General features: G+C 43.5%; 2 protein-coding genes across 6 annotated transcripts; both read left to right on the top strand.

Annotated features, from left to right (window-relative positions):
• The first annotated feature begins 5958 nt into the window (after positions 1 to 5958).
• LOC136527994 (plant UBX domain-containing protein 4-like) lies at positions 5959 to 11023 on the top strand. The gene is made up of 4 exons (XM_066520869.1): positions 5959 to 6617; positions 8982 to 9270; positions 10246 to 10341; positions 10432 to 11023. The coding sequence occupies exons 1-4, from the start codon at positions 6025 to 6027 to the stop codon at positions 10789 to 10791; spliced, it is 1338 nt and encodes a 445-aa protein (XP_066376966.1). The 5' UTR covers positions 5959 to 6024; the 3' UTR covers positions 10792 to 11023.
• Positions 10915 to 18783, top strand: LOC136527993 (protein STRUBBELIG-RECEPTOR FAMILY 8-like). 5 transcript variants are annotated; one of them, XM_066520864.1, is made up of 13 exons: positions 10915 to 11013; positions 11101 to 11193; positions 14393 to 14525; positions 15528 to 15609; positions 15755 to 15820; positions 15893 to 15964; positions 16055 to 16126; positions 16856 to 16927; positions 17003 to 17068; positions 17161 to 17226; positions 17315 to 17619; positions 17943 to 18202; positions 18499 to 18783. In XM_066520864.1, exons 1-13 carry the CDS (start codon positions 10915 to 10917, stop codon positions 18781 to 18783), a joined length of 1671 nt encoding a protein of 556 aa, XP_066376961.1. The 5 variants fall into 5 exon arrangements, with proteins under 5 accessions (XP_066376961.1, XP_066376962.1, XP_066376963.1 ...); XM_066520865.1 differs by lacking the exon at positions 17003 to 17068; XM_066520866.1 differs by lacking the exons at positions 10915 to 11013; positions 11101 to 11193 and adding an exon at positions 13845 to 14260 and having other exon boundaries at positions 15599 to 15670.
• Positions 18784 to 19048: the final 265 nt, after the last annotated feature.

Below are 19048 nucleotides of genomic sequence, written 5' to 3'. Positions count from 1 at the left end.
AAATTTAAATGCATATTTTGATGAATTTGAATGATTTTGACACAATTTTCTGTGCAAATTTTATCCAACGATATTTTGCTCCGAAAACAATGAATTTTTTAGTGCTTCTGGAAAATGATAATATGAAAAGATTATTAATGTTTCCGCTGTGCATGATAATTATTGTTCTCTTTGATTAAATTTGAACCAACGGGATAATTTAATTTTAAGAGAAATGAATTTCTGATAATTTTGATGCGATTATGATATTGTTATTTCCTGACCAACGTTGTTAATAACAATATTATAATTTTTGATCCATGAGAAATTGTGCATTAATTTTACTTCTGCCCAACGGTGATGTAAAATGTTTGTATGAATGAATTATAAGTTTTAATTTGACCAATGTTGAGTTAAAGCATGGAATTTTATGTATAAATGTTTCTTACTTACTCTGGTGTGATTTCAGGAGGCAAATGCATTGTGAACATTGCTAACATTCCGACACTCAACGGAACCAATCACCGTATATGGCGGGAGAAGTATGAATTGGAACTTGCGTTGGGAGAGGTCGATTTTGCCATCACCTCACCATGTCCTAGTGAGCCAGAGGACCCGGTGAGAGGTGATAATGAATCTGACGCTGATTTTGCTTCTCGGAAGCGTGATCATGCTGAAATAAGAATGAAATATGACCTTGAACACAGGCAATGGATTCTCTCCAACCACAAGTGCCTGTTGGTGGCCAAGGCCACCATAGAAGATCAGATAAGGGGCTCAATCCCTAAATGTGCTACTGCAAAAGAATATCTTGAGAAAATCAAGAGTCAGTTTACTGGGTCTACCAAGGCCACAGCAAGTTCACTGATTAAGAAGCTTGTGAATGAGAAATTCACTGGTGGTAGCATAAGAGAGCACATTTTGAAGATGAACACTACGGCATCTAAGCTAAAAGAAATGAATTTGAAGGAGGAGGATTTCCTGATTCATTTGATTTTTGCTTCTTTGCCGAAAGAATATGACACCTTTATTGTGAATTACAATATGCAGCCTGAAAGATGGGGCATAGAAAGACTCATCTCAATGTGTGCTCAAGAAGAGGAGAGGATAAAGTCCTCACAAGGTGAATCTGCTCATTTTGTGAAGGACAACAAAAGAAAGAACTTTAATGGCAAGAATTCTAAACCACAAGGGAAACCTAAGTGGGATAAGTCCTCATCCTCCAGTTCACAGGGAAAGAAACTCCAGGATTCTGAGAATCAGCAGTATGGTGGAGCTGAAAAAGATCAGTGCAAGCACTGCTTCAAGAAGGGACACTACAAGAGGGATTGTCCAGACTTCCTGAAATCTCTGCTAAAGAAAGGTGATGAATTTATTACATTTGTAGATGAATCCCTGTATTTATGTTATGATACATCCACTTGGTGAGTTGATTCAGGTGCAACTACTCATGTTGCCAATTCCTTACAGAGGTTAAGTGGGACGAGAACCTTGCAAAGAGGAGAAAGAACGATTAAAGTTGCAAATGGAGTGCAAGCCAATGTTGAAGCCATTGGAGTTTTTTCTTTAGAATTGAATAATGGTTTTGTACTAAGACTTAAAGAAGTACTTTATGTTCCCTCTTTGCGTAGAAATTTGATAAGTGTTTTGAAACTTGATGATGATGAAATTGATTGCCATTTTGGTGATGGCAAGTGTAAGATACTGGTTAATAATAAATGTGTTGGTCTTGCCTTCCGACAAGACAAGCTTTATTTATTATCTCTTACTGAGAATGCGAACAATGTATGTGATGAGAATGTGAATGATTCCCCATCTGTGGATGTAACTAAGAAGCGGAAGAGAATTGATATTGTCTCTTCGAAATTATGGCATTGTCGCTTGGGCCATATTTCGAGGGGGAGAATGGAACGATTGGTTAAGGAATCAATTCTCCCGCACTTAGAATTTTCAGATTTAGAACAATGTATTGATTGCATTAAAGGAAAGTATGTCAAGAAAATTAAGAAAGATGTCAAACAAAGCACAGGAATTTTAGAAATAATCCACACAGACATATGTGGTCCTTTTCCTGTGAAAAGTGTGGATGGTTATGACTCATTTATAACATTCACAGACGACCACTCTCGTTATGGCAATATTTATCCAATTAAAGAAAGATCGGAAGCATTGGATAAATTCAAAATATTTAAAGCTAAAGTTGAAAATCAGCACAATAAGAAAATCAAGATAGTACGATCAGACCGAGGTGGAGAGTACTATGGGCGACATACCCCATATGGCCAAATTCCTGGACCATTTGCAAGGTTCCTACAGGAAAATGGCATAGTTGCTCAGTACTCCACACCGGGGGAGCCTCAGCAGAATGGAGTGGCTGAAAGACGTAACCGTACCTTAATGGATATGGTAAGAAGCATGATGAGTTACTCCACATTACCGATTAGTTTATGGATGGAGGCACGGAAAACCGCTATTCACATACTTAATCGAGTACCAAGTAAATCGGTGCTTAAAACACCGTATGAATTATGGACAGTAAGGGAACCCTCACTTAACCATTTGCGTGTGTGGGGCTATCCAGCTGAGGCAAAAGTGTTTAACCCAAACATAGGAAAGTTAGACTCTAAGACAGTCAGCTGCCATTTTATTGGCTATCCAGAAAGATCAAAAGGATATCGCTTCTATTGTCCTAACAGATATACGAAGATTGTAGAAACAAGACATGCTGTGTTCTTGGAGGATAACATGATCAGGGGGAGCATGGTAGCATGAGAAATCAGCCTACAGGAGAATCAGGTACATGTACCCACTCCGATGGTTGAAGAACCATTCTTCACGCTACCTGCTGCTGTTGCACCGACAGTGTAGGACACTGTAGTGCCAACACCTGTTATAAGTTCTCCTGTGGCGATAATGAATGAACATGAGGAACCTGTCCTTGAGGAACCTATCCTTGAGGAACCTATAGAACCAAATGTTGCACATGAGGAAGAACAACAACAGCCCAATGTGGAACAAGTGCCGGAGGCACCTAGAAGGTCTCAAAGAATAAGAAGATCAACTATTACTGATGACTATGAAGTTTATGAAACAGAAGAATGTCAAATGGGGGATGATCCCACCTCATTTGAAGAAGCCATGAGAAGCGACCACTCATCAAAGTGGCTTAAGGCCATGGAAGATGAATTGAAATCAATGAGTACCAATAAAGTTTGGGACTTAGAAAATATTCCTAAAGGAGCCAAAACAGTAGGCTGCAAATGGGTCTACAAAACAAAATATGACTCCCAAGGGAATATAGAAAGATTTAAAGTGCGACTTATGGCGAAAGGCTTCACGCAAAGAGAAGGAATTGATTACAATGAGACATTTTCTCCAGTCTCATGTAAAAATTCCTTCAGAATTATAATGCCACTTGTAGCCCACTATGATTTGGAGTTACATCAAATGGATGTAAAGACGGCTTTCCTAAACGGGGATTTGGAAGAAAATATTTATATGGCACAACTGAAAGGTTTTGTCGTAAAAGGAAAGGAAAATATGGGATGTCGCCTGAAGAAATCAATCTACGAATTGAAACAAGCTTCAAGACAGTGGTATTTGAAGTTTGATAGAACGATAAAAGGTTTTGGGTTTGAAGAAAATGTTGAGGACAATTGCGTTTATGCAAAGTTCAGGAATGGAAAGTACATATTCCTAATTTTGTATGTGGATGATATCTTGCTTGCTAGCAGTGATATCAATCTACTAATGGAAACGAAGAAATTCTTGTCCTCGAACTTTGATATGAAAGATCTCGGTGAGGCCTCGTTCGTTTTGGGAATAGAGATTCACCGAGAAAGGAGAAAAGGGGTTCTAGGATTATCACAAAAGGCATACATAGAAAAGGTCCTGAAGAAATTTAGTATGCATGCGTGCAGTCCTTCACCTGCTCCTATAGTCAAGGGCGATAGATTTGGGGAACATCAGTGTCCCAAGAACCAATATGAAATTGACCGAATGAAAGCGGTACCGTATGCTTCAGCTATTGGAAGTTTACAATATGGTCAAGTGTGTACACGCCCTGACTTAGCTTTTGTTACCGGGTTACTTGGCAGATATCAAAAGAATCCAGGAATTGAACATTGGAAATTAGTAAAGAAAGTCATGCGTTATTTGCAGGGTACGAAAGGCCTCATGCTTACGTATAGAAGATCTGATTCCCTGCAAATAGAGGGGTATTCAGATTCTGATTATGCGGGAGACGAAAGAAAATCCACGTCAGGATATGTATTTACTCTCGCAGGAGGGGCTATATCATGGAAAAGCTCCAACCAAACCGTAACTACATCCTCGACAATATATGTCGAGTTTGTAGCATGCTATGAGGCAACGGGGCAGGTGAATTGGCCGAAGAAATTCATACCCGGATTGAAAGTGATTGATGATATAAATGAACCACTGAGATTGTATTGTGATAACAATCCAACGGTACAGTACGCTCACAACAATAGGTCAAGTGGTGCTGCCAAACACATTGACATAAAGTACTATATTGTGAAAGATAAAGTTCAGGATCATATAATAAATCTTGAGCATATAAGTATAGAGAAAATGCTCGTGGATCCGCTCACAAAGGGCTTACCACCCAACGTGTTCAGAGAACACGTAGCCGGCATGGGTTTAAGAAAAAGCCTATGATACCCGAACATACGAAGGGCCCAAAGAAAGTTTACATTTCAAAACGGAGAAGTGTATTGTGGCTGTTAGTCTAACGGCACTAATTGCTGTGACGATGGGACAGTTCTATGCACTAATCTATAATGAAATAGGATGGAAGCAAGAAAAATATGAATTGAAAGTTTTGAGTATGAAATTGAAGAACGAAGAATAGATGAGAGATCAAGGGGGAGAATGTTAGGATTGATCTCCCACCAGTTAGGCCCAACGGCCTAACTGGGCCTTGTTCTCGTGCCCTGATCGGGGGCGCCCAACCCTACATGGTTGGTGGACCCCCGTCGCACAGCGCTATAAAGGAAAGGTGGGGGCCGGGGCTCGCAGTACGAGGTTCACCGCGTCGCCAGTCTCCCCACCGACATCCTAACCCTAGACCCGATCGAAAGAAGGGGCGCTGCCAGCGACGGGAAGTACCACCGACGCCGGCAACGCCACCCGACGCACACGTCGCCACCGAGGACGCCACAGCGCCGACTCCCTCTCCACCGAACGTCGCTGCCGGCGCGCAGATGGCGTCCGTCAACGAAACCCCGGCCGGAGCTTCAACAACTACGGCATTCGATGGTTTGCAACCTATCACCTCTTCCTCTCTGTCTCTCTGTAAAATCCGAATACTCTATTACTATGCTAAGTATCCCGATCCGATGAATATACCTAAAATGAAACCTAACATTGCGAAGGTCGGTATGGCGAGTGGGGCGGCCAGCGCGGCGACGATGGGTCTCCTTCGGAGCGGAGCGGTGCCTCAACGTGGCACTTCTGGGCCCTCCGGGGAGGCGCGGATGGCAGCGAGATGCAGGAGAACTGCGGTGTGGCAAGCTGCGATGCCGTGATCTGCTCTGCTCCTACAACGTTCTCGCGTTGTTGGACATCGGGCGTCTCGCCGGGCGCCCAGGCCGACCTGACCACCGGTGCCATCATGGTTGCGCTCCTGTGCGAGGGGATGGCGACAGAGGCGTACGAGGTCATCGTGAAGCATATGGATGCCGAGTGGCCGACGGCTTCATCCGAGACTCTCGGAGATTCAGAGTTCGAGCGACTACGTGGCCGCCGGCTGGCCGGCGAGGTGCACGCGAAGCCGCGGAGGTTCGGTGCGACGAATGGAGCTTTCGAGTCTTCAATCCAGTAGTGCGGCCGGGACGTTCGCGTGAAAGAAGAAACAGGTCACAAGCCTTGAATCCATCTCCCTCGTTGGATCTTGATTGGACGTTGGATAGCATAGGGAAAGTTACAACGTGACTTTCCGAAGCAAAGTCACTGAATCTGCGTCCACACCAAACCCCGGCCCCAGCCGCCAGACCATCTCGACACGCGCCCGCCGCAGACGAGATGGCCGCCGGGGACGCAGGCCGCGCGCCGACGGCAGCGGCCGCGCAATCGCTGGTGGAGTCCTTCTGTGGCGTGACCTCCGCGACCCCCCAGGAGGCGGCCTTCTACCTCGAGAGCCACAACTGGGCCCTGGAATCCGCCGTCCGCTCCTACTACGACTCCGCGGACGGCGAAGCCGACGCCGGCGCGGCCGATCCAGTGCCCCCGCCACCAGCTGCACCTGCCGGAGGCGGGGAGGACACCGAAGATGAGGATTACGTGGTCGGCGGCGGCGGCGACGAGGACGAGGATGATGAAGACTACGTCGATGGCGACGACGGAGACGATGAGGACGCCGCGCTCGCCGCTGAGGCCGTGGCGGAAGAGGAGAGGAGGAGGCCTGTGAAGAGGCAGAAGAGAAGCCACGACACGCGGGGTGGGAGCGGTAGCAGAAGCGGCAGCGGGGCCAGGGCGGGTGGTGCGAGTGCGCGGGGGAATGTGAGGACGCTCTCCGATCTCGGTGGTGGCAAGGGAACCGCGGGGTCCGACGAGAACTCCGAAGACGACGATGAATGGGCACCACCGCCCGAGTACTTCACTGGCGGCGAGACGAGGTGATCTATAATCTCTAATCTCTAGTGTTGGGATAGTTGTCTCCTTCCCAACTAGATCGAGGTACTCATCTCTAGGGTTTTAGATTGTCTTGTTTAAGTTCAAAATGGGTTGCTGCTGGGATGATGCTATAATTAATTGTTCTTATGTTGAGATGCTGCTATAATTAAATGTGTTTGTGTTGGGATGATGCTATAATTAAATGTGCTTGAAGTGGGGATGCCTTCGTGTTTCTGATTAATCCCCCATTTGCTGCATTTAAATCTGACCCATACTCTGCTCAATGGAGGTGTTTTGATCTCTAGTTCCTCTAGATTGCTTGATTTGTTCTTCATCTCTAGTTCCTCTAGATTGCTTGATTTGTTCTTCAACATTAATAACACTAGCCATTAGCCACAAATAAACAATGCAGACCATGTTGCAGCACTTTTGAATCTTTTGATAATGGTGCAATGACCTTCCATAGGCTAGGAGTTTATGTTTTAATGATAAGGTGCTAGACATTATGATTGGTACTGTTCTGGAGGGCTATGTGTTCGTTTTGACTTACAATCATGAGAAAAGAGGTCCAAAACTTGGGTATCTAGCCTGTATCTAACAATATGTCCAATTTTAGAGTTGCTTAGGCTTGCTATGCAGCAATCAGAAGCCACTGGTTTACCCTAGCTAGAAAAACCTAAGAGTAAATTATTTGTGAAGGTAACATTCACAAAATTTGATGGGAATGCATAGCATGATCTCATTATTCTTAGCAGTAGACTTGAGTTCTGAAATCATTCAAGTGAGGGGTCAGAGGCTAGATTAGCACCCTGCTTGACCTGGAAGCAAAGGAGATCGGGGTTTGAACTGAACTCCAGCTGGCCGTCCCACAACTATATCAAGGGTGCGACCAGCTGAACTGGAGGCCAACTCAGTTGGCCTGAAATAGAATTTCTTGTCCCGATTGTTGACATCTAACCTCTGTTTAGCATTGGGTGGATTATGATATCTTGTTTGGTACATCTGCTTTTAGATATTTAAGACCTGTGTTCCTTTTAATCTAGGTTGCAAATGAAGATATTAATGTGTATTAGACTACCCAAGTTAACCCCAGTGAGGACCAACAATTGTATGATAGAACTTACCCTAATATAATTGTCTGAACTTACTTTTGGACTTTCCAAATACTGCTTTTTACAGCAGCTTAAAAACCACTGTGGCACAGCACAGGGCAGCTACTGCAAAGATGTCCATAGCATGATATGTTCATGAAATCCTGGTAGTTTAGGTACTAAGTAGTTAAGAATGATAACATGCTTTGGATCTTTAAAATGCATGCCTTCATTGTTGTAAAAAAGTTAGGTGATAGACGAGTGGCAGGGCACCACCTGCAGCCTGACAAGTGTTTAGGTGGGCTAGGGCTTGGCAGAAATTAGCTCATGCGAAGAGAATGCCATGTGGCGCATAAGTGGGGCTCTTAAATGACTTGTTAACGGATTAAAGCGATGGCCTGAGCCAAAACCCCTGGAAACTTTTAGTATGACAACTAGTTACTGATGAAAGCAGGTTGAATTGGTGAGCCCTGCTAAATGTTAAGCTTCTTGGTTGGCAATCTATTTTATGTGTTGTTGATCAGTTATCAGGTTCAGGGATAGTTGATATCTTTCTGGTTGTACTTGTTTAGATTTAACTCCTTAGTTTGGATCTTTTCTTCATTATCATATTAAAGCAAGAACAACATTTGAATTTTGAATGCTGATGGGTTCTTGGTTGCTCTGCAATCAGCCATTTTTTGGGGATCTATTTGAGTCGTGGAATTCAGCATTCTGCAATTAACCAATTAAAAATTGCATGTTGGATGCTTGCCTCAGCTAAACAGGAGGAAGTTGGAATAGTCCTAGTTCTGTTGTAAGATAGTAACAACTTGTCAACTCCCTCAACAGTTACCCTTTTTTTTTTGTTCAACTGTTTCCATATCATATCATGCCTTTTCTGAGAAAAATAAGTTATATTCTCATCAACAGCATTACAACACCATTGAAGTTGGCAGGATCTCGTCTTTGCTTGCCACTTCTTTCATCGTTAAACTAACCAGGATTCCAGTCCTGACTTGCCTCATTGATTTGTACACTGTACAAGTTTGGAAGCTGTAATGTAGAATCTTGTAGATGAAAGAGTGGAAGCAGTCTGATGGTGTTTGTTTTATCATGTACTGACTTTTTAGTCACAGTTCTTTTTTACTCTAATGTATATTGGCACGGGATCCATGCTTTTGATTCTTACACAAATTATATAGCAATGGTCAGTAATTTAATCATATGCTGTGCACCCTTGATATACCAGTAGTCATCTATATTTTATGCTTAATTTTTTTCTTTTGTCTTCAGTGGAATGGTTGTTAGAGATCGATCAAAACGTAAAAACAACACGGATGAGGTATTCAAGCAAGCTAAAAGGAAGGGGGCTAAGCAAGGTCCGTTTGAGGCTCGCCGGCGATCTAGTTCGAGGAACTTTACTGGGACTGGCAGACTTCTGACAGGTGAAACTGTAGAGCGTGATGCACCACAGCCACCAGAAGAAATTGTCCATAACATCTACTTCTGGAGTAATGGCTTCACAGTAAACGATGGCCCACTTAGAAGTTTCGATGATCCAGCAAATGCATCTTTTTTAAAGGTAAAGAACTCTGTTCTGTGGTACTGCGCCTATCACATTTCTGCTTTACTATGCCTAATTTTATGTGAAGCACCACCCATCTTTTCTTCAAACATATATATAGCGTGTTCACCCTTATTTTCAATCCAGAATGGTACTTCTAGTTAATGTTTTTGTCCTGTTGGCACATAGCCCAGTACAGTACGATGTGTGTCAGACTTTATATTGAATAATAGATTTCTGAGTAATTAATGAGTTAGAAGAATCAAGGGATCATATGGAACTGTATTTTCTTTTCACTTGGAACAAGTATTATTACTTCTCTGCTGGTTTTCATCATAATGGTTTGCAACTGTTTTGTTTTTAGACTGGTCTCCTAATTATTATATGAATGGGGCAGGAGCTGTTTGGTAGGTGAGAGGGAAATTTTTAATAACCAGTAGCCTCAAATTTCCCACAAGGGGGCAGATTGCTTCTGTTTGAGAAATCTGTTTCTCAGCGAAGTCTTATTCACGCCTGAATTGGTATCTGGTTAGGAAATGATAACTCAACCTAATTTAAAAATGGAAGTAACACTTTGACGTATATTTGTCAAGTTTTATGAACCAACCAATTCAGGCATAGGCCAAGGGATTAAGCAAATGCTTATTCTTATTGAGTTATATATACTTAAGCACTTACCTCATATCTGAAGGTTCCACCAGGTATTCAAAATGGAGTGGAAGAGAGTCATGGTATTTTTTTCCCTAAATTGCTTAAGTCGTGTTGCAAACTCGGGGCCTCTTGGCTCTGCACTAGAAATAAAAGGCTTAAGCTATAGATGAAAGGTGGATAATGTATGTTTCAACATTAATAAGATATTTTTGGTACATTGTCGTTTACTGCCTTTTATCGTGTCTTCTTGATACTTGTTATCTCCTTCGGTTGTTATTCTTTCTTGTTTAGTTTGTGGCATTGCATGTTAGTTTCTTCATTCCCTCGTATTCTTTTTACTAGAACATTAAGGATTCTGTCTGCCCAACTGAGCTTGAGCCGGCTGATGGGAAATCTAAGGTGAATGTGAATCTTGTCCGGAAGGAAGAAGAATTTACTGTGAGTATCATCAGCCTGAAATGTTAGATTGCTTCAATCAGTTGTTCAAGTATCTAACCTTAACGGTATCTATCTCTGCCTTGGTAACAGGAGCCAGTCAAGCGTGCTGCTCCTTTTGAAGGGGAACGAAGAACCCTCATGGAACCTTCTGATAATAATACTTCCAATGCTGCTGCTTCCAGTAGTGTAACTGCTCCTCGGACAATCACAGTGGACGATTCTTTGCCATCAACCTCCCTCCAAATCAGGTTCGCAGACGGCAGTCGCTTGGTTGCCCGTTTCAACACAAGCCACACAATTAGTGACGTGCGGGCATTTATCGACGCGACAAGGCCAGAAGCCAGCGATTACACGCTGCAGGCCGGGTTCCCCCCAAAGCCGCTTGAGGACGCGACCAAGACCATCGAGGAAGCCGGCGTGGCCAACTCGGTGATCATTCAGTCGGTCTAACTCAGGGGAACAGGTGCCGACCCTATTCCATCAAACACGCTAGGCATCTGAAGCTATCACCTTCCTTTGCTTTGCTGTTCCTTCATTTTTGTTTCTCATCAAACCTGGCTTTTAACCTTCTATATGGCTTGGTCATCCAGTAGCTACTTCTGGTATTGGGAGTGTAAAACAGTGAGATCTGGGTGTCCCACATCTTTATATTCATCTAAAGCATATGGTACAGTACGTATTACTTGGCCTGCTTGTCTCCTTCAGCGTTTGGTGGGTTAAAGTGCCCTCTTGTTCTTATCTCATCCCCCTGGTTGGTAGAATGTCGGCACTTGTGGACAACGTTGGTTGCACCAGATGGCCAATTCATTCCCTATTGCGGTTACTGATGTCCGGACGATTGCGATCTGCAAGGTGAGTTCTTTGTCCAGCTTTTCATATGTGAACAAGTTATATGTCGTTGGCATTCCTTCATGGTGCTGCTGCATAATGGGGTCTGGTCGATCGCAAGTCTTTTCCAACGTTACTAAATAACTGCACATTCATGTGCTACATTTGGTTGACCATAATTTGCGCTCCCATTCCAGTTGCGCGTTGCTATCTGGTGACCTGAGAGGTGAAAACCCCAGCGCCCATTCCGGCATTCCCTCCCGTTGATCCTTCCGTTTTCGTGCATTTCCTTTCCTTTCGTAGTCCAGCAGTTGCGACGTGGCTTTTCAAGCAGCAACGGTAGTGTACGTCTCAGAGTGATCATCGCCCGTCAACTAGGTGAGCGGTGAGCCTCGTCCGCTCCGCTGCCCCTCAGGCCCCGCTGCAAAGAACCCAATGATTCGCGCGTCGTCGTCCCACATCACTGTAGACTAGAGTGTGTTTCAAAAAGAGAGAGAGAGAGAGAGAAACATCACTGTGGAGTGTGGACTACTGGACTGTGTGGTCACTGGTCAGGTCCCATCCGGAATCCTGGATCACGGCTTGAGCCTTGTCGCTTGATGATGCGTTGGCCGCCGAGTGATTCCTCCCCTTTCCGTACGTGCCCAAGGCCGCGCGCGACATCCGGCCGGCCATGAGATGAGACTTGGGAGACCGCCGAGCGCCGACAAAGCAGAGGCGCGGACGGAATGAATGAAATCAGCTGTAAAACTGGCTGCTAGCGCACCCAATCGAGAGTAAACGACGCCGGAACGCGAGGGAACGCCACATGCCGTGGCTGCCCGCGCACCCGTCTGGATCAGGCGATCAGCGTGGCCGATCGCGGGGGCGAACTGGGGAATGGGCGAATGGCCACAGTGCAGGACAAACCGGGAGCTCGCTTTGCCTGGCGCTGCGTTCTTTCTCGAGTGTCTTTGTTGGGAGGGGGCCCTACCTGTCACGGGCAGCAGGGCCACCGCGCAGGTGGCCACAGGCCACCCAAGTCACGGGCGCTCGATTACCTTGCTTAAGTGGTGAGCTCATTGGTGCGCCGGGCTTAAGCGTCGGCGTCAGATTTGCCTCGGCACATGCCATGTCTAGCAGGACGTGCACGAGTCACGACGGTTGCCATCACTTGCTGCTATGATGCCAACTTTCGACGCACTAGTTAGTAGCAGAGCCTGGTATAAAACAGACTGATCGAATCGAGTTTGTATTATGCAGGAGTACTGCGTAGAAGGGAGTACTCAGGTGCAGTACCAACACGTTCCACAAGGTGAGGTGAAGTCAAACTCATCTGGATCTTTTAGACAGCAAGGCCGCGTTTAGTTCGTCTCCTGAATCGGCGCCGGCAAAATTTTCAGCACTGTAGCTACACTGTAGCGTTTTGTTTTTATTTGGTAATAATTGTCCGATCGTTGACTAATTAGGCTCAAAACGTTCGTCTCGCAAAGTACAACCAAACTGTGCAATTAGTTTTTGATTTCGTCAACATTTAGTACTCCATACATGTATCGCAAGTTTGATGTGACGGGGAATCTTCTTTTTGCATAGTGTCAAAGTTGAGAGTTTTGGTGGAACTAAACAAGGCCCAATTAGACGTTTGGACGTACACTGTCTGTTACAGTACCGCAACCGCGTTGTTCCTTCGTCCGTTTCAGCTATCTGCTGTCTGCGAAGAAGAAGAGGTGTCGGTATGGCTTTGCCCCCCATGATGAACATGAAACAACCTTTTTGGGGTGCTGGAGCCTAGAGCGGGCCCAGCATGCTTGATTAAGGGTCTGTTTGGAATGTGGGATTTTTTTTCTCATTCCTGTGTTTTTCCTGTGAAATTGAATTGATTCCTATAAAATTCCTGTGTGATTCCTGTGAAATTCCTGCGTTCCAAACATGCCCTAATGGTTTTTCTGATGTTCCACCCCAACGAATACTAAGGCCTTGTTTAGATTGCAAATTTTTGCAATCTGAATACTGTAGCACGTTTCGTTTGTATTTGACAAACTTTGTCCGATCATGGACTAACTAGGCTCAAAAGATTTGTCTCGTGATTTACAACCAAACTGTGCAATTAGTTATTTTTTTTACCTATATTTAATGCTCCATGCACGCGTCCAAAAATTGATGTGATGGAGAGAGAGTGAAAAAACTTGGAATTTTGAGGCAATCTAAACGAGGCCTAATCAATCCGGCATCCGGCACCCGTCATTCCGATCGCCCACTTTTTTGAGTTGTTTAGAGCTCGCAATCGTCCTCGGTATGGATGAAAACGGTACGGATATTTTTCGACCGTATTTGAAACCGAATTCGTTTAGAAGGGTTGAGATCTGTCCGTATCCGTATCCGAGTCCAGATATCCAACATCCGATACCATATCCGTATCCGAATACTCAAATCGCATATTTATGTTGTCGATATTCAATCGTATCAAATCCGATATAGTTGATACTGTCCGTATTTAAATCTGAATTCGGACAGAAATATAAAAATAAATATAATATCCGTATCCAATCCGTTTTCATCCATACTCGCAGCGTATGCGAGACCCCGGTCGCACTCCACATTTGGCGGTAGTGACAATCGCGCCGCCCGTCCTAGCTCTCCACCTCTCCATTCTCTTCTCTTCTCCCAGCTGCATTTTTAGATACATCCGCCCGGAACCCACGCTGTACCCACACCACACACACACTGCAGCCAGCAGCACAGCAGAGAGGGAGAGGAATTATGCTTTGCCGACACCACACTGCATTCCCTCGGCTGCCTGAAGCAAGCAAGCAACCGCTTCTTCCCAGGCCGCGCGCGCGTGCCTGAGCTGTCGCTGATGGATGGATGATAGATAAAGCTGTGGAGCAGGGTGAGGGCCGGGGGAGGTGCTGCCCATGGTGACCATCGCCATGGCCGTGTAGAGGAGCGCTGCAGACGGAAGAGATTTTTCAGATACAGAGAAAGAGAGAGTAGGGAAGTAGGCACTAGGCAGGCAGGATGAAGTCAAGAACTGCGACGCCGGCGGCCGGCCTCCTCGTCGTCGTCGTCGCGCTTGTGGCGGGGGCGGAAGCCGACACCGACGCCGGCGATGGTAATGCAGTTTTAGCAGGCCACGCTGCGGCGCCGCCTTCCCCGGCTCGGCGTTCTTGGTTTCCTTAAAATGTGTTGTAGCAGCTAAGCTATGAGTATGCCTGCGTGATCGGTGCTCTGGTTGTTCTTGCAGTTGCCGCATTGCGGAATCTCTACAGCTCCTGGAACAGCCCGGCGCAGCTCACCGGGTGGTCCGCCAGCGGCGGCGACCCCTGCGGCACCGCGTGGACGGGTGTCTCCTGCTCGGGCTCCGCCGTCACCTCAATGTATGTAAAAGAGATTCTCAGGCCCCGTGGTTTCTACGGGGCTCCTAAAATATCGGTCACACGAATCTTCAGACATATGCACGAGTATTAAATATAGACTAATTACGAAACTAATTATATAACTCGCGACTAATTTGCGAGATGAATCTTTTAAGTCTAATCAGTCTATGATTTGACAACGCGTGCTACAGTAAACATGTGCCGATGACATATTACTTAGGCTTAAAAAAACCGTCTCACAAATTAGCCTCTATCTATATAATTGGTTTTATAATTAATATATATTTAATGCTCTTTATTAGTATATAAACATTCGATGTGACATGAATTTTAAAAACGACTAAATAACCAAACACCCTCTCACACACCGAATCTAGACTTTCTAGCGATGAAAACGACAAGATATTATGTTCTGTCACATTGAACTGTGATTCTATCTAGTATGACTATGGAAACGTCGGTGTTTACTCTTTTCTTCTCTCACTTCACTCCGGCTCCTTCCAAAAAAAAAGGGGCACGGAAAGCCTCTGATCAATTATCTGAACCTTTTCTCTCATGCCTAGTGGTGCCTAGCATTTACAAGTACATCCACTGCTGCTGTTGCTGCTGCGGCTGCCCTGCTTTTCCACGAAAAAAATGGGTCACCACTGCTGTTATGGCCAAATGGATATTATAATAACGATCAGCACACTGTACTGGTCCTGGAGATAATATATAGATATAACGCACTGCTTTTTCATGCTTGCTATGATGAGAGCTATGGACCTATGGTCATACATTGTGTTGTTCTGCTCCGGTAGGATAGTAAATGCTGTTCGGCATAATTAACTGAAATTCATAGTTTTTTAAGCAAAATTGCCCTTGACAATATCTTCACATATGCTTTGTTAAGCTATTCAAAACTGGTTTAGTATACAAATGAAGTTTGCTGTATAGAAATATTTCCTTCAAAATGCATGTGGACTCTATCATTTTCATTTTCCTATTCAAAATCACTGCTAGATGAACTTATCTGTTGCCTCAACTGGAGATGCTCAAAACTGAAGTACTCTGTCTCTTTCCACGCTTTGCAGCAAACTTTCTGGTATGGAACTGAATGGTACTCTTGGTTATCAATTGTCAAGTCTACAGGCACTGAAAACAATGTAGAAGCTAACACTTAAGATTATAGTTGTTCAGTTTTCTCGTGTCCTTTTCATAATTTATATCTTCCATTTCTAAACTTGCAGGGACTTAAGCAACAACTACTTGCATGATTCAATTCCTTATCAGTTGCCATCAAACCTTACCTATCTGTAAGGCTTCCCAACCTGTACATGTTTATTCATGCTATTTGATTCTTGAAATTTGATTCAAAGCGAACGCAGGAATTTGGCAAAAAATAACTTCTCTGGTAATCTTCCGTACTCTATATCCAACTTGGTTTCACTTGAGTACCTGTAAGTTGCTGTCCATTGCAAAGATGTAATTTCTTCTGTGATGATCTTTTTAGTTAACACAATCTTACTGCAATGAACCACTGTGTGCAGCAATCTCAGCCACAACTCATTATTTCAGGAAATTGGTGAACTATTTGGAAGCCTCAATTCACTTTCAGAACTGTAAGGACTACTGAGCCGTTGTTTTCGTATGCAAACTTGACTTGAATATTGTGTGGTTGAAATTATTAATCATGCACATGCTATTTCAGTATTGAATGTCCTCTTCAGAAAATAAGTGTAATTTTGAGCACAAAAACAATATTCAAAATATAAAATCGCCACCAATAAAATTGCAACATACTTCTTTTGATCACAAATGTAAGCCCGTCTACGTCTGTCTTAAGTTAAAAAAAAGACTCCAATTAACAATAGTATCTGAAAGGAAAATTTATTAATATTATAAAACAAACGCACCTGAACACTTATTTCACTAAGAGGAGAACTATATTATAAAACTAGATTTTATAATGAATCTAGTAATGACAATCTTGTGTTGTAAATCTATATAAATTTTTGGATAATTGATGGTCAAAGTCAAACTAGTTTGACTTAGGACAAAGCTAGATGGACTTCTATTTCCAATCATAGGAGGTATCTGTTGAATCTATAAAAAGAGGTTTTTCAACAAAATTTACTGATGCCATTTTCATGCGGACAATCTAACAATCATATAGACATTATTGGTGAAAATTAAAATAGTTTGACACATGGATCCTAGGGTGACTTATATTGACTGGAAGGAGTATCCATTTTCAAGTGAGGATGATGATAATTTTATTAGTGTTAATACAATATAAGATTAGCTGCTCTTAAACCCTATGAATTCATCTTATGCTAAAATCCTTACAGAGACGTATCTTTCAACAACCTGACGGGGAATCTTCCTTTCTCAATGGGCTCTCTGTCAAAACTTTCTAGCCTGTAAGTATTCAGATCTTCCCCCATTTGTATTTCTCTTTCATGGTTCTGATTGTTTTCTTCTTGCCTGCTATGCAGTTATATGCAAAATAATCAACTATCAGGCACAGTTGATGTCCTCAGCAACATAAGCCTTGCAACACTGTAAGTAGCTTCCCACATATTGATATGACTGCTAATTTTCCTTTCATGAATTTTTATCTGATAATTTGTTATTATGATCAACCTTCAAACAGAAATATTGCAAACTACAATTTCAGTGGCATGATACCTCAAGGATTCAGCTCAATTCCAAATTTAATGTATGCACAAGTATGCTTTATTTTTCTCTTTTCTATTTTAATCATCAAGTACATACATGCTGATGTGTTGGTGCAATTGCAACCACAGAGTTGGAGGAAACTCATTTGTCAATATGCCTGCCTCCCCGCCACCAACTCTGAATCCACATGATCAGCCAAACGATCCTCAAGGACCTGTTAGTGCTCCAACTATCCCAGAGACTCCTATTGATCAAGACGACAAGAAGATGCAAACAGGTCCTCTTATAGGCATAGCGGTTGGCTCAATAGCTGCTGCCTCATGTGTTCTTTTCGTGTTGGTGTTCTGCCTTCACAATGCACGAAAAAGAAATGATGATGAGAGCAGTGAACCAAAAGATATTGTGGGTTCTCTTGCAGTAAACATAGAAAGAGGTATGGTCCTATTTCTTTCTCCACTGTAGTGTTCTACTACCGTACCAGCAATTATTATCAGCTAGTGACTGATAATTCATCAGAACAGAATCGTGATATTGCTCTGAATAGGAAACACTAAAAATAAACTACTAAAACCACAGGATCTAGTGATTTAGTGAGGTAAGCAAAATGGATCAGCAGCTCACGATTTTGCTGTTGTCATAATTTTTTATAAGAAAAGAGTAAAAATAAAACAGCTAAGGTAGGTCTGGCTTGAATTGGTAAATCGTTGCTGCTCAGTCAGTCATATTTTTACATTTCTTGGTGTTTCGTTGCTGCAGCATCTAATAGGGAAGTCCTGAACAACAACCATGAAAATGCTGTTTTAGCAGCTTCAGATCTTCAACCTGCTGGAAAGATGACTCCGGACACAGTGCATAGTACAAATGGTTCTACTGCCAAAAAGCCAAAGGTTCCTGTGACAGTGACTTCATATACAGTTGCTGCTCTCCAAGTTGCTACGAATAGCTTCTGTCAAGACTCTCTCCTTGGCGAGGGTTCGCTTGGTCGTGTTTACAAGGCTGATTTTCCTAATGGGAAGGTAATAGTATATTTGAATATCTGACCTAATTGAAAATTTTGAGCTGTGCCATTTGTATCCCATGTTCCTTATATCTGATACAATACAATAGTGAAACACTGTGACTTGTCAGGTTTAGTTTCCATATTTGACTGTTTGGATCATTTTTACCTTTCTTTTTTGCATTATCAACAACACACGGTCAAATATATATAAAAAATAATGTTGACATAGCATTTCTTATGTCAATTAATTATTAGTTTGTTTTGTTTCGTTATGATTCTGAAACTAAACCTTGCCTGTAAATGTGATGGCAGGTACTTGCCGTGAAGAAGATAGACAGTGCTTCGCTGTCTCTGTATGAAGAAGATAACTTTCTCGAGGTTGTCTCGAACATTTCTCGGCTCAGACATCCAAACATTGTGCCTCTTACAGGCTATTGTGTTGAGCATGGACGAAGGCTTCTTGTGTATGAGTACATTGGAAACGGAACACTACATGATATACTGCACTTTTCTGATGATGGGATGAGCAAGAAACTCACATGGAACACCCGCGAAGGGAAAAAAAACGTGTATTTTTTTATGTGTAAAATTCTTTGACAAGCCGCAGACGGTGACCTGTGCGTCCTGCAACTAGCCTTGCTTTGCGGCGAGGGCAAGCCAAGATTCTCCGATTTGCGGCGCGGCAATTCGGCGAACGCCTTCTGGCTTATAGCTTGGAACGCATGGAGGCACTCAGGCAGGCCATGGTGTTGAGTTCAGCCGCTGGCGCCTAGCGCCTGGCGCCGATGTCAAAAATGGGGGCATTCGTCGATGCCGACGGCTTTGGGATATCCGTGCTGGGCTTTGCTGGGGTTACCATCCG

The sequence above is a fragment of the Miscanthus floridulus genome, chromosome 19 (genome assembly GCF_019320115.1).
Source record: "Miscanthus floridulus cultivar M001 chromosome 19, ASM1932011v1, whole genome shotgun sequence".
NCBI lineage: Eukaryota > Viridiplantae > Streptophyta > Magnoliopsida > Poales > Poaceae > Miscanthus > Miscanthus floridulus.
The sequence above is the reverse complement of the archived record's forward strand: the minus strand, read 5'-3'. Positions and strand labels throughout refer to the sequence as shown.

What these genes read in the sequence shown, in the direction of transcription:
- LOC136527994 (XM_066520869.1), top strand. Translation starts at nt 6,025, where the DNA reads ATGGCCGCCGGGGACGCAGGCCGCGCGCCGACGGCAGCGGCCGCGCAA. An exon ending in TTCACTGGCGGCGAGACGAG is followed by an intron (nt 6,618 to 8,981) that starts GTGATCTATAAT and finishes TTTTGTCTTCAG; the next exon opens with TGGAATGGTTGTTAGAGATC. An exon ending in CAAATGCATCTTTTTTAAAG is followed by an intron (nt 9,271 to 10,245) that starts GTAAAGAACTCT and finishes TCTTTTTACTAG; the next exon opens with AACATTAAGGATTCTGTCTG.
- LOC136527993 (XM_066520864.1), top strand. Translation starts at nt 10,915, where the DNA reads ATGGCTTGGTCATCCAGTAGCTACTTCTGGTATTGGGAGTGTAAAACA. An exon ending in GGACGATTGCGATCTGCAAG is followed by an intron (nt 11,194 to 14,392) that starts GTGAGTTCTTTG and finishes TTGTTCTTGCAG; the next exon opens with TTGCCGCATTGCGGAATCTC. An exon ending in CTGATTTTCCTAATGGGAAG is followed by an intron (nt 18,203 to 18,498) that starts GTAATAGTATAT and finishes ATGTGATGGCAG; the next exon opens with GTACTTGCCGTGAAGAAGAT.